This window comes from Oncorhynchus nerka, linkage group LG9b, assembly GCF_034236695.1.
Source record: "Oncorhynchus nerka isolate Pitt River linkage group LG9b, Oner_Uvic_2.0, whole genome shotgun sequence".
Lineage (NCBI taxonomy): Eukaryota > Metazoa > Chordata > Actinopteri > Salmoniformes > Salmonidae > Oncorhynchus > Oncorhynchus nerka.
The window spans coordinates 33,931,953-33,953,848 of record NC_088424.1 but is presented as its reverse complement, the minus strand read 5'-3'; the positions used below and the strand labels follow the sequence as shown (position 1 = coordinate 33,953,848).

The following is a 21,896-nucleotide window of genomic DNA, read 5'->3' as shown; positions in this document are numbered from 1 at the left end:
CTAACTCTCTCTCCTCTGCTCTCATCCTTCTAGACCTATCGGCTGCCTTCGATACTGTGAACCATCAGATCCTCCTCTCCACCCTCTCCGAGTTGGGCATCTCCGGCGCGGCCCACGCTTGGATTGCGTCCTACCTGACAGGTCGCTCCTACCAGGTGGCGTGGCGAGAATCCGTCTCCACACCACGTGCTCTCACCACTGGTGTCCCCAGGGCTCTGTTCTAGGCCCTCTCCTATTCTCGCTATACACCAAGTCACTTGGCTCTGTCATAACCTCACATGGTCTCTCCTATCATTGCTATGCAGACGACACACAATTAATCTTCTCCTTTCCCCCTTCTGATGACCAGGTGGCGAATCGCATCTCTGCATGTCTGGCAGACATATCCGTGTGGATGACGGATCACCACCTCAAGCTGAACCTCGGCAAGACGGAACTGCTCTTCCTCCCGGGAAGGACTGCCCGTTCCATGATCTCGCCATCACGGTTGACAACTCCATTGTGTCCTCCTCCCAGAGCGCTAAGAACCTTGGCGTGATCCTGGACAACACCCTGTCGTTCTCAACTAACATCAAGGCGGTGGCCCGTTCCTGTAGGTTCATGCTCTACAACATCCGCAGAGTACGACCCTGCCTCACACAGGAAGCGGCGCAGGTCCTAATCCAGGCACTTGTCATCTCCCGTCTGGATTACTGCAACTCGCTGTTGGCTGGGCTCCCTGCCTGTGCCATTAAACCCCTACAACTCATCCAGAACGCCGCAGCCCGTCTGGTGTTCAACCTTCCCAAGTTCTCTCACGTCACCCCGCTCCTCCGCTCCCTCCACTGGCTTCCAGTTGAAGCTCGCATCCGCTACAAGACCATGGTGCTTGCCTACGGAGCTGTGAGGGGAACGGCACCTCAGTACCTCCAGGCTCTGATCAGGCCCTACACCCAAACAAGGGCACTGCGTTCATCCACCTCTGGCCTGCTCGCCTCCCTACCACTGAGGAAGTACAGTTCCCGCTCAGCCCAGTCAAAACTGTTCGCTGCTCTGGCCCCCCAATGGTGGAACAAACTCCCTCACGACGCCAGGACAGCGGAGTCAATCACCACCTTCCGGAGACACCTGAAACCCCACCTCTTTAAGGAATACCTAGGATAGGATAAAGTAATCCCTCTCACCCCCTCCCCTGAAAAGATTTAGATGCACTACTGTTCCACTGGAGGTCATAAGGTGAATGCACCAATTTGTAAGTCGCTCTGGATAAGAGCGTCTGCTAAATGACTTAAATGTAAATGTAAATGTAAAAACATCAACCAATTTCTAAAAACTGTTGACATGCAGTGGAAGCGATAGGAACTAAAAGCATGTGCCACAGAAATCTAGATCCCTATAAGAAAACATTTTGCATTTGATTGTATAGTATAATGTCCCCAAGGGCCTTGTTTATATGCCTTGTGGTTGTATGGGTGTATACTGTATAGATTATATGGGTATTTTGTTAGCTTTGAGAATATGGATGCAGCTATACACACTGAACAAAAATATACATGCAACAATTTCAACGATTTTACTGGGTTACAGTTCATATAAGGGAATCAATCAATTGAAATACATTTATTAGGCCTTGGTCTATGGATTTCACAACTGGGAATACAGATATGCATCTGTTGGTCACAGATACCATAAAAAAAAGTTGGGGCGTGGATCATAAAACCAATCAGCATCTGGTGTGACCACCATTTGCCTCATGCAGTGCGACCCCATTTGGCCTGTGGAATGTTGTCCCACTCCTCTTCAATGGCTGTGAGAAGCTGCTGGATAGTGGCGGGAACTGGAACACGCTATCGTACATGTCGATTCAGAGCATCCCAAACATCCCAAAAACCGCTTGCCCACACGACAACATCTGCCATCTGCCCGGTACCGCTGAAACCTGGGATTCATTCATGAAGAGCACACTTCTCCAGCATGCCAGTGGCCATGGAAGGTGAGAATTTGCCCACTGAAATTGGTTACGATGCCAAACTGCAGTAAGGTTAAGACCCTGGTGAGGATGACAAGCACTCAGATGAGTTTCCCTGAGATGGTTTCTTTGGTGCTACTTGTAGTGCTGTGTGCTGAATTTAATATTCACACGGAAAAGTACACAGTCCCACTCCAAAAGACTTTTGGAGCCATCATCGACTCACTGGGTTCTGTCCAAAATGTCTCCGGACCTAGTCACTGCCACAGTCATACTCTGGACCTAGTTTTTTCCCGTGGAATAAATGTTGGGGATCTTAATGTTTTACTCATAATCCTGGACTATCGGACCACCATTTTATTACGTTTGAAATCGCAACAAATAATCTGCTCAGGCCCCAAACAAGGTTCATCAAAAGTCATACTATAAATTCTCGGATAACCCAAAGATTCCTAGATGCCCTTCCAGACTCCCTCCTCCTACCCAAGGACGTCAGAGTACAGAAATCAGTTAACCACCTGGCTGAGGAACTCCATTTGACCTTGCGCAATACCCTAAATGCAGTGCACCCCTAAAAACCAAAAACATTTGTCATAAGAAACTAGCTCCCTGGTATACAGAAAATACCTGAGCTCTGAAGCAAGGTTCCAGAAAATTGGAATGGAAATGGCGCCACACCAAACTGGAAGTCTTCCGACTAGCTTGGAAAGACAGTACCATGCAGTATCAAGGAGCCCTCACTTCTTTACCCCTCTCTAATAAATACCGCTACAGAATTGGCGCCCGAACAGGGACTTGAAGAGAAACACTCATGACACCATCCACACAAGGTTGTATCATGTCTTTTGTTGGAACCCCATACTGTGTCAATGTGGACACACCTGACGGTAATCACGTTCGGGATTCTTTCATTGTGGAAGGACTCGATGAACTAATGGAGTTGGATAGCACTGCCCCTAATCCCCAGGCTTCTGGCTCACCTATAACATCTCCACCATTACCCTCCCCTCAAACCCTTCCGGTTACCCTGTCCAGAGAGACTGGAAGAGGTGTCTCTGTGATCACTGGACAACTGGAACATCAATGGACACACACCAATCATAGTTTGACAATGCAGGAGAATGCCATTCGCAAACTCAGTGAATGTATGGAGGCTCATCAGACAGATGTGCAGAGGAGGTTGGATTACCTTCCCTGTCAAATGGAGGAAAACCAACAACAAATTGTTCAGAGACAGAAATATTTACAAGATTCTCTGAAGCAGGATATTCAAGGAAAACTGCACCGGTTCAAAACACAAATGGAAACTAACCATCATCAAGTCATAATCTTTCTTGAGGAGGAACAAAAACAGAGAGCAGAGGAGTCAGCCTCTGTTGTGAAGGGAGTGTGTTCTTATCTGAAGGAAGTTATGGAGGACATGAAGAACTCTCTCACAGGGGAACTACGATTTTTGATTGAACAGACTCAAAAGGACACTGTTAATGAGATGGAAAAAGCACAGAAGGCCACAGACCTTCAACTGGAAGGGCTGCACCAGGAGATAATGCAGTGCTTTTCCCTTCTGGACAAATCTTCTGCACCTCCCTCAGGTTTTACCTCTGCCACTGGCTTGGCCAGTAATGGAATAGGAACAGGTAGCACTACAAAAACCCCTCTGAAGATATTGTTAAACAACAGAACTCCCGTTGCCACTGTCATGTCTCCTCTAGAGCGCTCCCTCCCTATCAAACTACTTTTCCCCACTTTTGGCAGCCCAGAAGATGATGTTGATCCACTGTTTTTCTTATCTAAGTGTAATGATTTTCTTTCTATCCGGCCCCTTACTGACTTGGAGGTTCTTGCCACCCTCCGCAGAGTTCTCCATGGTACAGCAAGAGACTGGTGGGAGATAGCCCGTGAACATGTGTCAACCTGGGAGGAGTTTCAAAAAATATTCCTCTTAGCCTTCCTCTCAGAGGACTATGGGGATGAACTGGCGGAACGTGTTCGTAACAGAGTCCAGGGGGAAGCAGAGCCAATACGGGACTTTGCCTTCTCCTATCGAGTTCTATGTAGGAGATGGAAGGCTGATATTACTGAGCAGGAGATGGTCAAACTCCTTCTTAAGAACATGGTTCCCCGCCTTGCTAGTCAACTTCGAGAACGTGTGCAAAATGTGGATGATCTGGTGCGTCTTGGGACTCAGTTTGAGAAGGACTGGAAGCACCACCTCCAAACTAAAAACACCGTTCCCTCATCCCAGTATACCCATAACTCTCCTGGGGCTAAACCGTCTCAGATATTTGTACCCAAGATCCAGGACAAAAGTCCAGTTATGTGTTGGAGGTGTAAAGTCCAACATCCTCCAGATTCTTGCCCACTCTATGTCCAGCATCAGGATTCAGGAAAAGGTCAGAAAGGACCGAAGACTGAAAGTCTACACAGGCGTGGTGGCTTGCATACAATTGGGTCAGCCTTAATGCCCACCATGAAGCCTTTAGACAGCACAGCTAGCGGTCTTATTCCTATTCCGCAACAACTATTGGTTCCTCTGACTGTTAGGAACTGGAGAGGGAAGGCCATAATCGACACAGGGGCATCTTACACCCTGATGCAAGAGGCCCTGTGGCAGAACATGGCATTACCTCATGAGGAGCTACGAACATGGGAGGAGGGCCAATGGAGAACCTACCACCCCCTTGGGCTGGATTAGTATAATAATAAAACTGCATGGTGAGACTATTAACCTTCCTGTGGCAATACTTGCAGATTCAAGCCTTGCATTTGCTGTAGTCCTTGGCCTAGACTTCCTGTTCTTCAGTGGACTGACCATCTCTATGTCCGAACCCTCCTATCGGCTACACTCTGACTATTCCCAGCCTCATCCATTTCAACCTGGTAATGCACTGATTTCAGGTTGGAGCCTGCTACATTATGCAGAGTCCGGACAAGGTCAAGTCAGAGACAGAGAAAATATAAAGAGACAAAGACAAAAACATGTTCCACTAGTGAAGTCTGAGAACCCAACTATCACCCTGATTACCGCCGTACCCCCCCCTTCTATCCGAGAGCAAAAGCAAACCGGATGCTGATTTCTACATCAAGCAAGCGGTGGAACAGGCATGTCTATCGGATGATGAAAGGTGGCAGCTCTCCCAGATGTTGGACGTGAACAGTGAGGTCTGTACTCTTACACTCGGCCGTACAACCGTCTTCAAACACAAAATCTATACCCGGCATGAGGTCCCCATTAAGCAGCGTCCCTACAGGCTGTCCCCCGCCAAACTGGAAATTCTCAATGAACAGCTCAAAAGCATGTTGGAGAATGGAATTGTGGAACCTTCTTTTTCCGGATGGGCTTCTCCGGTTGTCCTGATTCCTAAGAAAGATGGTGGATATCGATTCTGTGTGGACTACGGGAAGCCGAATGCCATAACAGAAAGTGATGCCTACCCTCTACCAAACATAAATTACATACTGGAATCTCTGGCAGGAGCATCCATCTTTAGTAATCTGGATCTGAACAGTGGCTATTGGCAGGTGTCAATGGATCCCGCTAGTCAGGACAAGACTGCCTTTGCCACCCCTGCTGGTTTGTACTCCTTCAAAGTCATGCCTTTTGGTTTGAAGAATGCTCCAGCAACCTTCCAACGGTTGATGGAGACTGTCCTGGGAGATGTGAGGGGTAGAAATTGTCTCGTGTATCTGGATGACATCATAATCTACTCCTCCTCTGTTGCGGATCATCTGCAAGACATTCAGTCCGTCTTCGACAGACTAAAGGCTGCAGGTTTGACCTTGAACTTGAAGAAGTGTCGTTTCTGTCTGCCAGAACTCAAGTTCCTTGGTCATGTGGTTAATGCTGAAGGTATCCATGCAGATCCAGCCAAAGTTGCAGCCGTGCAGGAATTCCCAATTCCCACATCCCTCAAGGCTGTTCAGCGGTTTCTGGGTATGGCTGGATGGTACCACAGGTTTGTGCCTGATTTTTCAAAGGTAGCTGAACCCCTCAACCACCTTAAGAAGAAAGGTGTGAAATTCCATTGGACCCCTGCATGCCAAGGTGCATTTGAAGCACTCAAAAACAGTCTCATTACTCCTCCAGTGCTTGGACATCCTAACCTGAATGCTCATTTCATTGTGTACACGGATGCAAGTCAAACAGGACTTGGAGCAGTCTTGGCTCAACAAACAGGACTTGGAACAGAAGAAGTTCTTGCCTATGCAAGTCGCACCCTTAATTCAGCCGAGAGGAATTATTCAACGACTGAAAGGGAGTGCCTCGCTGTGGTGTGGGCTTTGGAGAAATGGAGCTACTACTTGGAGGCAAAGATCTTCACCGTTGTCACAGACCATGCTGCTCTGCAGTGGGTTCTGGCATCAGGCAAGACCAACAGCCGTCTTATTCGCTGGTCTATCAGACTGCAGAAGTTTGACTTCATCATTGAGTATCGCAAAGGAAAACTGAACGTTGTACCAGATGCCCTTTCTCGGATTACAGAGACTGCCAATGTTTGTCCTCCCTTGTGCAGTACTTATACTACCGCTAAATGTCTGGATGATTCCTTTCCTCTGGATGATGAGAGTGTATGGAGAGCACAGCAGAAGGATGCTGCCATCATGGCGATCCACAAGAGTCTGTCTGAAGAAGACTCCAAGAGTCGCTTCAATGATAAGTATAGCATAATTCAGGATAAAGTGTATCGAAAAACTCCAAGAGGAGATGGAATACACAGCACCCATTATCGCGTCTTCATTCCCTCTACATTGTGTGACCAGATAATCCAAGCTTATCATGCCAATCCCATGAGTGGCCATCTTGGCGTTTTTAAAACTTATCGAAGACTACAAGAGGTGGTTTACTGGCCCGGCATGTGGGTTGATACCCGGAAGTTTGTACGGCAGTGTGAAGTCTGCCAGAAATACAAACCAGACATTGGCCGACCTGCCGGGAAAATGCAGCAGACCGTGGTGAACCATCCAAATGAAATGTTGGGAATTGACCTCATGGGACCTTTTCCTCCCAGCCGGGGGACAAGGAATGAATTTTTATTGGTGGTAGTGGACTACTACACACACTGGGTGGAGTTGTTTCCCCTCCGCAAAGCTACTGCATCAGCCATTGCTCTAATTCTGCGAAGGGAGGTTTTTACCAGATTTGGAATTCCAGACCAAATCCTCTCTGACCGAGGTCCACAGTTCATATCAGGAATCTACAAAGAGCTCTGTACCTACTGGGGTGTAATTGCCAAGTTGACCACAGCCTATCATCCTCAGACCAACCTGACGGAGAGGGTAAACCGAACCCTGAAGGGGATGATTGCTTCATTCGTGGGGGATCAGCACACAAGGTGGGATCAGCATCTCCCTGAATTTCGCTTTGCACTGAACTCTGCCGTACAGGACACTTCTGGGGTCACTCCCGCCGAACTCCACCTGAGAAGACCACTAAAAGGTCCGATGGACAGGGTCTTGCAAAGTTCAAATGTTTCACCTGACTGCCCAGCGTTTGATGCCGTACAACACCACCACACCTTGCTAGCCAGAGTGGAGGCCAGCAAAACCAAAGCCAAACAACGACAGCTGAGAAACTATGGCAAACATAGACGAGACGTGTGTTTTCCGATCATCCTATTTTTCCAACTTAATTGAGGAAAATAAGAACAACCCAAAATGTATTTTTGATACTGTCGCAAAGCTAACTAAAAAGCAGCATTACCCAAGAGACGATGGCTTTCACTTCAGCAGTGATAAATTCATTAACTTCTTTGAGGAAAAGATCATGATCATTAGAAAGCAAATTACGGACTCCTCTTTAAATCTGCGTATTCCTTCAAAGTTCAGTTGTCCTGCACAACTCTGCCAGAACCTAGGATCAAGGGTGAGACTCAAGTGAACTATCTCTTGACACAATGATGAAAATAATCAGGACCTCTAAACCTTCAAGCTGCATACTGGACCCTATTCCAACTAAACTACTGAAAGAGCTGCTTCCTGTGCTTGGCCTTCCTATGTTGAACAAAATAAACGTCTCTCTATCCACCGGAAGTGTACCAAACTCACTAAAAGTGGCAGTAATAAAGCCTCTCTTGAAAAAGCCAAACCTTGACCCAGAAAATGTAAAAAACTATCGGCCTATATCAAATCTCCCATTCCTCTCAAAGATGTTAGAAAAAGCTGTTGTGCAGCAACTCACTACCTTCCTGAAGACAAAAAATGTATACAAAATGCTTCAGTCTGGTTTTAGACCCCATCATAGCACTGAGACTGCACTTGTGAAGGTGGTAAATGACATTTTAATGGTGTCAGACCGAGGCTCTGCATCTGTCCTCGTGCTCCTAGACCTTAGTGCTGCTTCTGATACCATCGATACCATCGATCACCACATTCTTTTGGAGAGATTGGAAACCCAAATTGGTCTACACGGACAAGTTCTGGCCTGGTTTAGATCTTATCTGTCGGAAAGATATGAGTGTCATCTGACAAATCAAATGTAAATGTTGGTGTTCCTCAAGGTTCCGTTTTAGGACTACTATTGTTTTCATTATATATTTTACCTCTTGGTGATGTCATTCGGAAATATAATGTTAACTTTCACTGCTATGCGGATGACACACAGCTGTACATTTCAATGAAACATGGTGAAGCCCCAAAATTGCCCTCGCTAGAAGCCTGTGTTTCAGACATAAGGAAGTGGATGGCTGCAAACTTTCTACTTTTAAACTCGGACAAAACAGAGATGCTTGTTCTAGGTCCCAAGAAACAAAGATATCTTCTGTTGAATCTGACAATTAATCTTGATGGTTGTACAGTCGTCTCAAATAAAACTGTGAAGGACCTCGGCGTTACTCTGGACCCTGATCTCTCTTTTGATGAACATATCAAGACTGTTTCAAGGACAGCTTTTTTCCATCTACGTAACATTGTAAAAATCAGAAACTTTCTGTCCAAAAATGATACAGAAAAATGAATCCATGCTTTTGTTACTTCTCGGTTAGACTACTGCAATGCTTTACTTTCTGGCTACCCTGAAAAAGCACTAAATAAACTTCAGTTAGTGCTAAATACGGCTGCTAGAATCCTGACTAGAACCCGAAAATGTGATCATATTACTCCAGTGCTAGCCTCCCTACACTGGCTTGCTGTTAAGGCAAGGGCTGATTTCAAGGTTTTACTGCTAACCTACAAAGCATTACATGGGCTTGCTCCTACCTATCTTTCCGATTTGGTCCTGCCGTACATACCTACACGTATGCTACGGTCACAAGACACAGGCCTCCTAATTGCCCCTATAATTTCTAAGCAAACAGCTGGAGGCAGGGCTTTCTCCTATAGAGCTCAATTTTTATGGAATGGTCTGCCTACCCACGTGAGAGACGCAGACTCGTTCTCAACCTTTAAGTCTTTACTGAAGACTCATCTCTTTAGTAGGTCATATGATTGAGTGTAGACTGGCCCAGGAGTGTGAAGGTGAACGGAAAGGCTCTGGAGCAACGAACCGCCCTTGCTGTCTCTGCCGGTTCCCCTCTCTCCACTGGGATTCTCTGCCTCTAACCCTATTACAGGGGCTGAGTCACTGGCTTACTGGTGCTCTTCCATGCCGTCCCTAAGAGGGGTGCGTCACTTGAGTGGGTTGAGTCGCTGACGTGGTCTTCCTGTCTGGGTTGGCGCAGACAGTGTGGGCTATACTCGGCCTTGTCTCAGGATGGTAAGTTGATGGTAGAAGATATCTCTCTAGTGGTGTGGGGGCTGTGCTTTGGCAAAGTGGGTGGGGTTATATCCTGCCTGTTTGGCCCTGTCCGGGGGAATCATCGGATGGGGCCACAGTGTCTCCTGACCCCTCCTGTCTCTGCCTCCAGTATTTATGCTGCAGTAGTTTATGTGTCGGGGGGCTAGGGTCAGCCTGTTATATCTGCAGTATTTCTCCTGTCTTATCCGGTGTCCTGTGTGAATTTAAGTATGCTCTCTCTAATTCTCTCTTTCTATCTTTGTTTCTCTATCTCGGAGAACCTGAGCCCTAGGACCATGCCTCAGGACTACCTGGCATGATGACTCCTTGCTGTTCCCAGTCCAACTGGCCGTGCTGCTGCTCCAGTTTCAACTGTTCTGCCTGCGGCTATGGAACCCTGACCTGTTCACCGGACGTGCTACCTGTCCCAGACCTGCTGTTTTCAACTCTCTAGAGACAGCAGGAGCGGTAGAGATACTCTCAATGGTCGGCTATGAAAAGGCAACTGACATTTACTCCTGAGGGGCTGACTTGTTGCACCCTCGACAACAACTATAATTATTATTATTTGACCATGCTAGTCATTTATGAACATTTGAACATCTTGGCCATGTTCTGTTATAATCTCCACCTGGCACAGCCAGAAGAGGACTGGCCACCCCTCATAGCCTGGTTCCTCTCTAGGTTTCTTCCTAGGTTTTGGCCTTTCTCTGGAGTTTTTTCTAGCCACTGTTCTTCACCTACATTGCTTGCTGTTTGGGGTTTTAGGCTGGGTTCCTGTACAGCACTTTGATATATCAGTTGATGTAAGAAGGGCTATATAAATACATTTGATTTGATTTGATTTGGAGATACTCTTAATAATCGGCTATATGAAAAGCCAACTGACATTTTCTCCTGAGGGGCTGACTTGTTGCACCCTTGACAACCACTGTGATTATTATTATTTGACCCTGCTGGTCATCTATGAACATTTGAACATCTTGGCCATGTTCTGTTATAATCTCCACCCGGCACAGCCAGAAGAGGACTGGCCACCCCTCATAGCCTGGTTCCGCTCTAGGTTTCTTCCTAGGTTCTGGCCTTTCTAGGGAGTTTTTCCTAGCCACCGTGTTTCTACATCTGCATTCCTTGCTGTTTGGGGTTTTAGGCTGGGTTCCTGTACAGCACTTTGAGATATCGGCTGATGTAAGAAGGGCTTTATAAATACATTTGATTTGATTTGGTAGCATCTCTTTGATCATTCATTAGTGTAGTCACAGACGCCAGAGAGAGAGAGAGAGAGAGAGATAGAGAGAGAGAGAGAGAGAGAGAGAGAGAGAGAGAGAGAGAGTGAAAGAGGGGGAGGGGGTGAGAGAAGTGAGAGATTAGTGTGTGTGTATTGGGTGAAGTGGATATACAGTATATCTGGGGGTAAATGGGGAGGGAAGGGAGGTTCAAGATGACCATCGTAGCATAGTTATATTTCCACACACAAAGGTTGAGAGAGAATTAAATAAAATACAGTTTTTTCGATTGCTAAACGACAGTGGACACAACTGGAGTCACATGTGCAAAACTCTAACTACAGTCTGCACTACCAACAGTCACCTGAGCTAAACAGTTCACATCACCTGCAAAACTCATTCCAAGCAACACAACTCTTAACACATGGCTCAAAACACGCTCAGTGCAGCCAAACACTATGCACAACCCTCACTGAGATAACACACACTGTCACTCAGAACACACTGAGAGTAAAAACACTAGCATCAAACACCAATACAGAAAATACAAACTTTTCATCTTTACAGTTTGAACAATTTCAGTGACTTCATACAAAGTAATATTTTCTTCAAAGAAAATAGTGACATTCTTTCACATGATTTATTACATTTTTTAGAACATAACAATTCTTTAAGGTAAATGAAAATTAGCAGTTTGCTTCAATAGTCTGTAGTAATTTACGGAATTACAGTAATGAGAAAAAAAAGGTAGAAACTAAAAGTACATACTGTAATTCGAACAAATAATTGAGGGGCTAATCCTGCCTCTCTCTAGCATCAGGCCACAGGTTTTCTTCAACATCACATCTAATGTTTTCTCTTGCCATGCACCTGGGGAAGAACCTTCTGGAGTGCCTTATCCATCCCTGGCAGTCCTCTGGACTCGTGTCCTCACATCGGGCACGCATAGCTTCCAAAAGAGACATTTGGTCATGTGGGTGGTGACCAAACACTTTCCACCTCCAGGCAGAGAAAAACTCCTCTATTGGGTTGAGGAAGGGTGAATATGCAGGCAGGTACAAAACCATAAATCTGTGATGTGCTGCAAACCAATCTGTGACAGCTGCAGAGTGGTGAAAAGCAACGTTATCGCAAACTATGACAAAAACTTGGGGGTTTCTTACTGGCTCCCCCTGTTCTGCTGGCACTAGCTGAGCATAGAGCTGTTCTAGGAAAGCTATAAGCCTTTCTGTGTTGTATGGGCCAATGAGTGGTGTGTTGAGAAGCAAACCATCATTGGCCATTGCAGCACACATGGTGATATTTCCCCCCCTTTGGCCTGGAACCTCCACAGTGGCCCTTTGACCTATAACATTCCTTCCTCTGCGCCGTGTTTTGGCAAGGTTAAATCCAGCTTCATCCATAAATACAAATGAATGTGGTCTTTCCAGTGCTTCCACCTCCATTACTCTCTGAAAAACAGTAAGTGCACAGTTTTACTGTAGAAATGCTAGTGTTTTTTTTTACTGTAAATATTTTGTATAGCTGTGTACGTAACCTCAGACGTCTTACCTGGACATATTGGTATCTTTGCTCTTTTACCCGTTCACTGTTTCTCTCGAACGGTACAGTGTATAACTGTTTCATTGTAACTTGGTGTTTCTTTAGGACTCGAGCAATAGTTGTTGTGCTGACAGAATTAACATTTTCAAATATATCATTATCAGCCAGCACTCTATCTTGAATCTCCCGCAGTTTTATTGCATTGTTGACAACAACCATGTCAACAATAGCATTTTCCTGCGCATCTGAAAATATTTTTCCTCTTCCCCCTGTTGGGGGCAGCCTTTGGGTCCTGTTGTAAAAAGATATTTTACAGTCAAACTTACTGTAATATATATCTGTGTAAATATTCTATAATTGCAATACAAAATAGATTCCGGTAATGTTTTCATTTACTGTAAGGATGTAACTCTCACCTGTTTGCATGATGGAAAATTTGCATTACAGATGCCACTGTGGATCTTTGCAGATTTGCCTCTCTCAATGAGAGACCATGGTTCACGACATGGTCTATAAGTGTAGCCCTTATTTCATCTGAAATAACAGCTCTTTGTCTTCTTTGTCTTCCTCCACGCATCCGCCCTCTCCCTGCCACCCTTCTCCCTCCACGAACCCATCTTCCTTGTTCCATTTCCAAAATGAGTCTTTCTGAGCTCTACCTATATATACTGTAATATGTGTGTGTGTTCACTAACAAGTCTAAAACAAGACACCTGCTTAGCCTTTCAGCTGAAATTGCAATCAGCAGTGTTTGAAAGGCACAAGGCTGAAATCTATTCCGTTTTGAATGTGTGGTTCACAGTTTTGACAGCAGTGTGTTAGCATTTGAACAAAGTGCTGTAAATCCACAGTGTTGTGCAGGTTGTGGTTAAAGTCATGGGATAAGTGTGTAGAGTTTTGAAAACTGTGTTCAAGCAATGAAAAACGAACTAGAGTTTGGTCCACATGAACTGCTGCTGTGCAGACTGTAGTTAAAGTTTTGCACATGTGACTCCAGTTGTGTCCACTGTCGTTTAGCAATCGAAAAAAACTGCAATATCATGAATCTTATATTGCTAAAAGGTAACTCCTCTTCCCTTATAAATAGCGAGTCAAGTCTGATTTGTGTAGCAGGCCTAGATGTGTCTCCTACCAGACAGCCACTTTCGGCTCTAAAGACCTCTAAACTTGACACATCCCCAACCCCCAAACAGACGCTTGATCTGCGGTAGGCCTGTCTCTTTCGCATATCACCTGATGAACTGATGGCAGTGGATCTGTTTCTCATTCCAAAACCACCTATCTATCGCTCTTTGGTCGGTTGGCCGCTGCTCCCTCCCACGCATTGTGCACTGAGCAATTGGCTCAGCTGCCTGGCCCACCATGAAGTTGTTGTTGTGTGTGTGTGTGTGTGTGTGTGTGTGTGTGTGTGTGTGTGTGTGTGTGTGTGTGTGTGTGTGTGTGTGTGTGTGTGTGTGTGTGTGTGTGTGTGTGTGTGTGTGTGTGTGTGTGTGTGTGTGTGTGTGTGTTGAAGGACAAAAAACTTTAATGGGTTTACTAAAAAAGCATAAACAAGAATTTGAAATAGCAAACTGAAATAGTTTTATATTGAAGTTAAAATATAATACTGCATATTTAAATGAGAATGTCAATGTGAATGTCCCTGCACAGACGTTTTGTGCTAATTGGGGTAATTTTGGTAGGCCGGCCAATCATGGGAAGGTTCACCAGTGTTCCAAATGTTCTCCATTTGTGGATAATGGCTCTCACCGTGGTTCACAGGAGTCCCAAAGCTTTAGAAATGGCTTTGTAACCCTTTACAGACTGATAGATGTCAATTACTTTGCATCTCATCTGTTCCTGAATTTCTTTGGATCGTGGCATGCTTTTTGAGATATTTGGGCCTTCTCACTTTGTCAGACAGGTTCTATTTAAGTGATTTCTTGATTCAACAAGTCTGTCAGTAATCCGGCCTGGGTGTGGCGAGTGAAATTGAACTCAGCTTTCTAAAAAATGTGATGAACCACAGTAAATTCATGTTTTAACAAGGGGGGCAATTACTTTGTCACATAGGGCCATGAAGGTTCGGATAGCTTTTTTCCCTTAATAAATAAAATGATCACTTAAAAACTGCATTTTGTGTTTACTTGGATTATCTTTATGTAATATTAAAATGTGTTTGATGGTCTGAAACATTTAAGTGTGGCAAATGTGAAGAAAACAAAAGAATTCAGGAAGGGGGAAAACATTTTTTCACAGCACTGTAGTTGACTTTAGCCTACTTTGTTGACATCCTCTCTCAAAATGATTGAAGCTGCCAGGTGACGAAAACGATCCCAGCTAGCACATAACGTTCTGAGAACCAAATGTTTCTTAGAGCTTGGTGAGCCGTTGGTTGTCCTGTTGTTATTTTGCATACAACTTTCCCACAACGTTCTCGGAATGGTGCAGGATAGTTGCTTGGCTTTAGAACATTCTCTGCACATTTAAGGAACTTGACAAAATAACGTTATTTTCTTGCTATTTCATTACTTTAACAGAATGTTTCCTAAAAGTTAAAACATGGTTACATTTTAATTTTGGTAATGTTCTAGGAATGCTTTCCAACTGGTTTGACATTGGGAATGTTCTGAAATAGTTCAGAGAATGATTCAGAAACAACATTCTCCTTTGGGAATATAAAAACTTCACCATTAATTTTCCACCAGGTTTCCTCATGGTTCTATTTAATCATGTTCCCAGAATGTTCAGAGAATTTTAAGAAACATCGTTCTTCTGTGCGAATTTCATTACTTATGCATAACATTTTTTGCAGGTTTTCTCATTGTTTAAAGTCGTGTTCACAGAACATCAAGAAAACATGAGTAACGTTCAAAGAACTCATTTTCCACCATTATTTGCAAATAAATTCATTAAAAATCCTACAATGTGATTTTCTGGATTTGTTTTCTCATTTTGTCTGTCATAGTTGAAGTGTACCTATGATAAAAAAAATTACAGGCCTCTCATCTTTTTAAGTGGGAGAACTTGCACAATTGGTGGCTGACTAAATACTTTTTTGCCCCACTGTACATTCCGTTCTCATCGTCAACAAAACTCTTTCTATCCTCTATTTTGTTAAGTGTGTTCAGGCGTGTTGGTCGCGCCTACTGTGCTTGGATGTCAGAACAGTTAACCTAAGCTAGCTGTGTTATAAAAAGTATTATTGAAACATTCATTCAAAGTTTTAAGGAACTTTTTCAACCTCCAAATAACCTATAATTTCCCTTTCTCAGAAAGTTAATAAAACCTACCAGAAAAACTTTCAGGGAACCATAGTAAAACGTTCTCACTTCAACCTAAAAATGAATGTTCCCAAAACAGGTGAAATGTTTAACAATTTAAAAATGTTCAGTTTTACCGGTAAAGGAAATGTGTGGCTTTGTTCCCAGAAAATGCAAAACCAACAACTTAGTTCCCACAACTTCAAAGGAACCACGTTATATCTCCATGTAAGACAATGGACAAACAATCAAGATAGAGAGAACCACATGCACACACACTTCCGTCTGTCAGAGAATGTTGTTGTCTGTCTGAATCACACAGACAAAAGGCCCTTGTTTTGACTTGAAGCTGAGAAAAAAACACTAGGTGCCATTTTTTTGCAGTTGACACGATTTAAAAAAAGGTGTGAAACACCAAGACGCTGCCGGTTCCTGCCTCGCGCCCTTTCCCACAGTCTGTCTTTCTGCGCACTCTCTCAGGGCTCCATGGCACGCAAGGGTGACAGTGGTGCTCATCTCCAAAGTTTCACGCTCATGGAGCCGGAGAGTGAGAGTGCGCTGGTCCGGTCTATCTACTACGGTAAAATCGGTAAGGGGAAAACGGAAAGGTTGCTGGAGAGGCATGGTAGAGAGGGGAGCTTTCTCCTGCGGGACAGTGAGAGTCTGCAGGGAATGTATTGCCTCTGCGTGAGGTGAGTTGATAAACTCACTCTCTGGCCTATACTCTTTTGTGGAGTGAGTTTTTGAAATAATTTTACCGATTTAAACAGCTTTATGTAAGCTTTCTGTTCATGTTCATCATTAAATTTTAGATACTGTAGAATAGGTTGTAGTCATTTCTGACATGACAAAATCCACAATTTGGCCACTTTGAATTTTATTTTAATTGAGGTTCAGGCCTACAAATGACATGATTGATCAGAGACCGTTTTATTTCATGTCATATTGAATATCCTATCATATGGATGTAGAAATGGAGCTGGCATAGGCTATTATACAAAGCTTTTAGAGTGCTCAAGCAAGCATTTTCTTAAATATAAATACTACATTTTGTGTATTTAAATTTTAGTCTGTCACTCGGCTACAAAGGTTTATTATTATTTCAGTTCAACTAGATTGTTTGTTAGGACCATTATTGCTGTAACATGAAAAAATAACAATAATTGAACAGAAAATTGAAATGGTCTATTAATTTGCTGAAAAGTACTCATAGAAGTTTAGAGACAAAACAGGGTGTCTTGTACTGAGATGAGTAGAAATATGTAATTAGAACTAAGAGCACTTTCAGAATGAGTGGATCGTTTTTTCAACTGTGTTTCAATGTTGCCAGTTTGTTTTACCTTTGGTTTATATTAACATAAGGTTGTGAAAATGGATATCCTGATTCTGAGTGTAAATCCTTTCTCTCTCTGGTTCAGAAAGACACCGTACGTCCACACTTACAGAATCCACCACTCCTCTGAAGGATGGACACTTCAGGTGAGTTGCTCGGTATTATCGTTGGAACACAAGGGTATATGATTTCCAAAGTATTCATTACACATGAAAAAAAACTTGAAACTTGAACTATTACTGCTCACTGCAGTAACTCACTCACTGCTCACACATGTACACACAGGAGTGACTAATACCTCCCATGTAATGCCCACCATGCAAGGCCTTGTAGTCATTGTAATGAGCTGAATAAATACAGTGCCTACCACTTGACTAATTCCACATTTGTTGTGCTATAGCCTGAATTCAAAAGGGATTAAATAGATTCTACTCAGGACATAAAGTTTTAACGCTTTGTATTCAGAACATAAAGTTTATTTCTTTGCCACATTTTTGGAAGTTTTACTTTAGTGCCTTATTGCAAACATGATGCATGTTTGGGAATATTTGTATACTGCACAGACTCCCTTCTTTTCACTGTCATTTAGGTGGAATAACTACAATGTTGTGGCTCACAGCAATTAACACAGCAATTAAAATCTGTAACTGTTTTAAAGTCACCATATCCCTGAGCGGTTTCCTTCCTCTCCGACAACTGAGTTAGGAAGGACGCCTGTATCTTTGTAGTGACTGGGTGTATTGACACACCATCCGGTGCTTGTATGTAGCCTCGCTACTGTATATAGCCTTGCTAATGTTATTTTTCACTGTCTTTTTGCTGTTGTTTTATTTCTTTACTTACCTATTGTTCACCTAATACCTTTTTTGTACTGTTGGTTAGAGCCTGTAAGTAAGAATTTCACTGTAAAGTCTACACCTGTTGTATTCGGCGCATGTGACAAATAAACTTTGATTTGATTAGAAGTGTAATAATAACTTCACCATGCTCAAAGGTATTCAATATTTTTTTTATTTTGACCCATCTACCAATAGGTGCCCTTCTTTACGAGGCATTTGAAAACCTCCCTGTTCTTTGTGGTTGTATCCGTATTTGAAATTCACTTCTTGACTAAGGGACCTTAGAGATAATTGTGTGTGTGTGGTACAGGGATGAGGTAATTCATTCAAAAATCATGTTAAGCACTTTTAGTGGACACAGAGTGAGTGCATGCAACTTATTATGTGACTGGTTAAGTAGATTTTTAGTCCTTAACTTATTTAGGCTTGCCATAACATAGCTTGAATACTTATTGACACAAAATCTAAATAAAATCGATTTTAAATTCAGACTGTAACACAACAAAATGTGGAAAAAGTAAATGGGTGTGAATACTTTCTGAAGGCACAGTATGTGAGAATAACTTCACTTTATTAACAATCAATAAGTAGACAATGAAGTAGCAGCTTAAAATACAACACAATACTGCTAACATAACAGAGTGTGTGTGTGTGTGTGTGTGTGTGTGTGTGTGTGTGTGTGTGTGTGTGTGTGTGTGTGTGTGTGTGTGTGTTGTGTGTGTGTGTGTGTGTGTGTGTGTGTGTGTGTGTGTGTGTGTGTGTAGTTATCTTCTGGGCAGATGCTGCAGTGTTTCGGGAGTCTGGAGAAGCTGATAGAGGGCTGCAGAGAGGGGGTCGGTGCTGACAGCATACCTCCGCTCACACACCCCCTGGACAAAACACAGCTGAGAGACGAGAGGCTGCGGAGCGGTAGGATATCAACACACACACACACATCACTCACACAGTGCTTGTAATATAGTTGTAATGCTTTTATCTTTTTCAACAGAGACGGCCTATATGGAAATGTGAAGTGGGACAACTTGTACATGTGTGTGTGTGTGTGTGTGTGTGTGTGTGTGTGTGTGTGTGTGTGTGTGTGTTTGTGTGTTTGTGCGCACATGTGTATTCAATTGAACCTTTAGGAGACAATGCTTTTGTTGTTTTCAAAAGTGCACCTGTTTATGTCTGTTGTTCCACAACTAGGCATGTGGTTTCCCATGGAGGGATGGGATGCTTTGACGTGTGTGCGTGTGTGTGCGTGCGTGCGTGTGTGTGTGTGTGAGTTTGCATGTTTATATGCATACATGTGGACCAGTTCTGCCATAAGTGCACACAAGGACATTAAAACTGCCATCTGCTATGGTCTTTCTCTCTGTGTATAATGTACATTATATGACTCACGTTAAACGGATATGTTACTGATGAAGATTTTATTAGTGAAAAGGCTGCCATTGCAAATAAGAATGTGCTCTTCATTGACTTAGGGAACACTGTTAAAAAAGTGGACAAATCCAAAACAGATGCTTAAATGCAAATGTAGACATGATTTTTGGGGAGATAATGTCTTTATTGACTTGCCTGGTTAAATAAATGTTAAACAAATACAAATATTTAAAATATTCAATTTTCATTTGTTTTGGTATTAAAGGCATATTCCTTTCTTAATCCATTCCTTGTTTGTATTTGACTATACAAAATCATATACATATCACTGTATACAAAGATACACACGTACTCGCATACACATAAGTCAGCAGGTAGCCGAGTGGTTAAAAGTGTTGGGCCAGTGACTAAAAGGTGACTGGTTCAAGCCGATTAGGTGAAAAATCTGTCGATATGCCCTTGAGCAAAGCAAGACAACCCCAATTGCTCCAGTAAATTACTATGGCTTAGATTTACTAACATGTAAATAGAGCAGTGTAATTTGCTGTTGTTATTTTGTCTACAAGGTGGAGTCACTGTCATTTTGGGATTTGGCCACCTGACTAGTTTGAATTTGCCCCTAGACACTGATCAGATCTGAGTTAGGTCTTTACATTGTTGGTAAATGGTAAAGCTAATGGATTGGGATATGGTAAACTGATCCTAGATCTGTGCCTAGATCTGTGGGCAACTTCTACCAGTACCATAGCTGACCCATTGTCACAGTCATAACCCCTGACCTTTACATTCATATAATTGCCAAAGCAGGTCACAACCAAACAACCCTTACAGGTCCACATTTCAACTGTTAAGGGGGTCTATAAAATATTTAATCTTTCCCCTCACCTGTCACTTTTTTGTGTCCACATCATTTGTTGTAGGCTAATGTTCACATCATTTGTTGTAGGCTAATGTTCACATCATTTGTTGTAGGCTAATGTTCACATCATTTGCCATGTGGTTATTAGGACAGCCACTGGGGAACCAGACAGCTAGGCAGCAGCAGAGCCTCCTGTAGAGGAGGCTACTCTATTGTACAATTCAGTGTTGTATTCAAGACCATCTAAAAAGAGACCGATTCAAGACAAGGACTGGAGAAAATCAAGTCCGAGTCAAGACCAAGACTAGAGGGGGTCCGAGACCAAGTCTAGACCGAGACCAGAAAAATGTCCAATTGAAGGCCATCATTGTTTTTTGGGGGGTCAAATGACCACCATAATAATAGTAAAAAATGTCCAGTATTTCTGTGTTCATATTTCAGAACAACGTATGGATTCTTTAGACATGAGGGAAATAGAACCACTCTACAAATTATTACTAACCCAAACACAGTGGGGAACAATGGGTCTTCTACGCCTTCAGAGAAGGGCTAAGGATTTATAAAATAATGATTATAATAATAATTATCATTATATTATTATTTTCAATTATGTTCTGATTTAATCTCTTCAGTTTTTTGGGGGAAAGGAAAGGGTTAACAATGAAGAGAAAAAAAGATCCAATTGGAAGCTAGATAAAGGCTTCCGCCATTCAACTGTATTAGGGCAAAATTTGGTAGAGTGACAGTGGAATCAACCAATCACATTTTGACTTAATGGGTGGGACCATTTTTAGAAAAACGTATGGAAACTTCTGCCTTCTTGAAGGCCAACAGATCACTGCGCAATAGCGAGCCGTAGTTTTCCCATGGTCTAGCTAGCTAGCTTTTGTTGTCGGCTAGTTAGCGGCAGCTGCAGCAGGTGTTATCAAAGAGGATGATGTTGCTAATTGCTAGCTTCTCCCTTTTCAAGATTAACTTTCAACAAGAAGTTAACTTTCAAATGATCATCATCTGGTGAGTGGAACTGCGTTTTTTATTGCAGTGCACTTGCTATTGTTAGCAATCTATTTGAAAATAACTTGTGTGTGAAACATTGTTGCATTTAAAGCAGAACTGACAGCATTTTAGCAACATGACATCTGTTCACGTACACCCCAAGAAAAAAAATCTGACAAGCAACCACTTAGGGTCATTTTCATGTTTTCATAAATTCTTAGAATGTTTGGGAATTACGTATACTGGCATATGTGAAAATTATATAGCAATATACAATGGGAAAGCGGCTGTGCGTTTGGACAATTAATAGACACTGCAGGAAATAAAACAGAATTAAAAACAACATGTCTTGTCCAGTGCGCTGTGCGCTATAGCCAGTCAGAGCTACAGTAGGCCTTTATACAAACAAGCCATTGCCACACAGGCCTGCCATCTTTTACTTTGAACCTTACTGTGTGATTATAGGCAGTTGCAACAGCACAACTTTAGATCATTAGAAGGCATTCGCCAAAAGCCACAAAATACACCTGAATCGATTTCTGCAAATATGTAAACATTATGAGAGTCCTCTTACATTTGGGAACTTTACAGTCCTATTCATCAAACAACCATGAAAAGGTAGGCTCTCTCGCCCTCAGTTATGTACATCACCAACAACAAGTTCAACAACTAATGCTAGTCAGAGCAAGATGAGCTAAAATGTAACGAAGGAACATTAGATAAACCCTCTGAAACTTTTTTCAGGTAGTTGGCCATCAAAATCTCACTGATAAATTATGTGAAATTGTAGCCTCCTCGTCCTTTTGCAACTTGCCTGAAAATGCATGCTTGTCCC

At 43.0% G+C, this 21,896-nt stretch overlaps 1 protein-coding gene across 4 annotated transcripts in view; it reads left to right on the top strand.

The window, feature by feature from the left end:
- LOC115114697 (SH2 domain-containing protein 1A-like) overlaps positions 1-19,488 on the top strand; it is a 38,385-nt gene extending 18,897 nt beyond the window's left edge. For 2 of the 4 annotated variants that reach the window (XM_065013585.1, XM_065013584.1), the window contains 2 exons: positions 17,088-17,148; positions 18,606-18,633. Coding sequence is in view for 2 of the 4 variants with exons in the window: in XM_029643153.2 (XP_029499013.1) it covers positions 16,156-16,361; positions 17,088-17,148; positions 18,606-18,797 (459 nt within the window). In the remaining 2 variants the exon portion in view is untranslated. Of the gene's footprint in view, positions 1-15,439; positions 16,362-17,087; positions 17,149-18,605 lie in introns of those variants that run through there. The other 2 variants (XM_029643154.2, XM_029643153.2) reach the window with 2 other exon arrangements.
- The last annotated feature ends 2,408 nt before the right edge of the window (positions 19,489-21,896 follow it).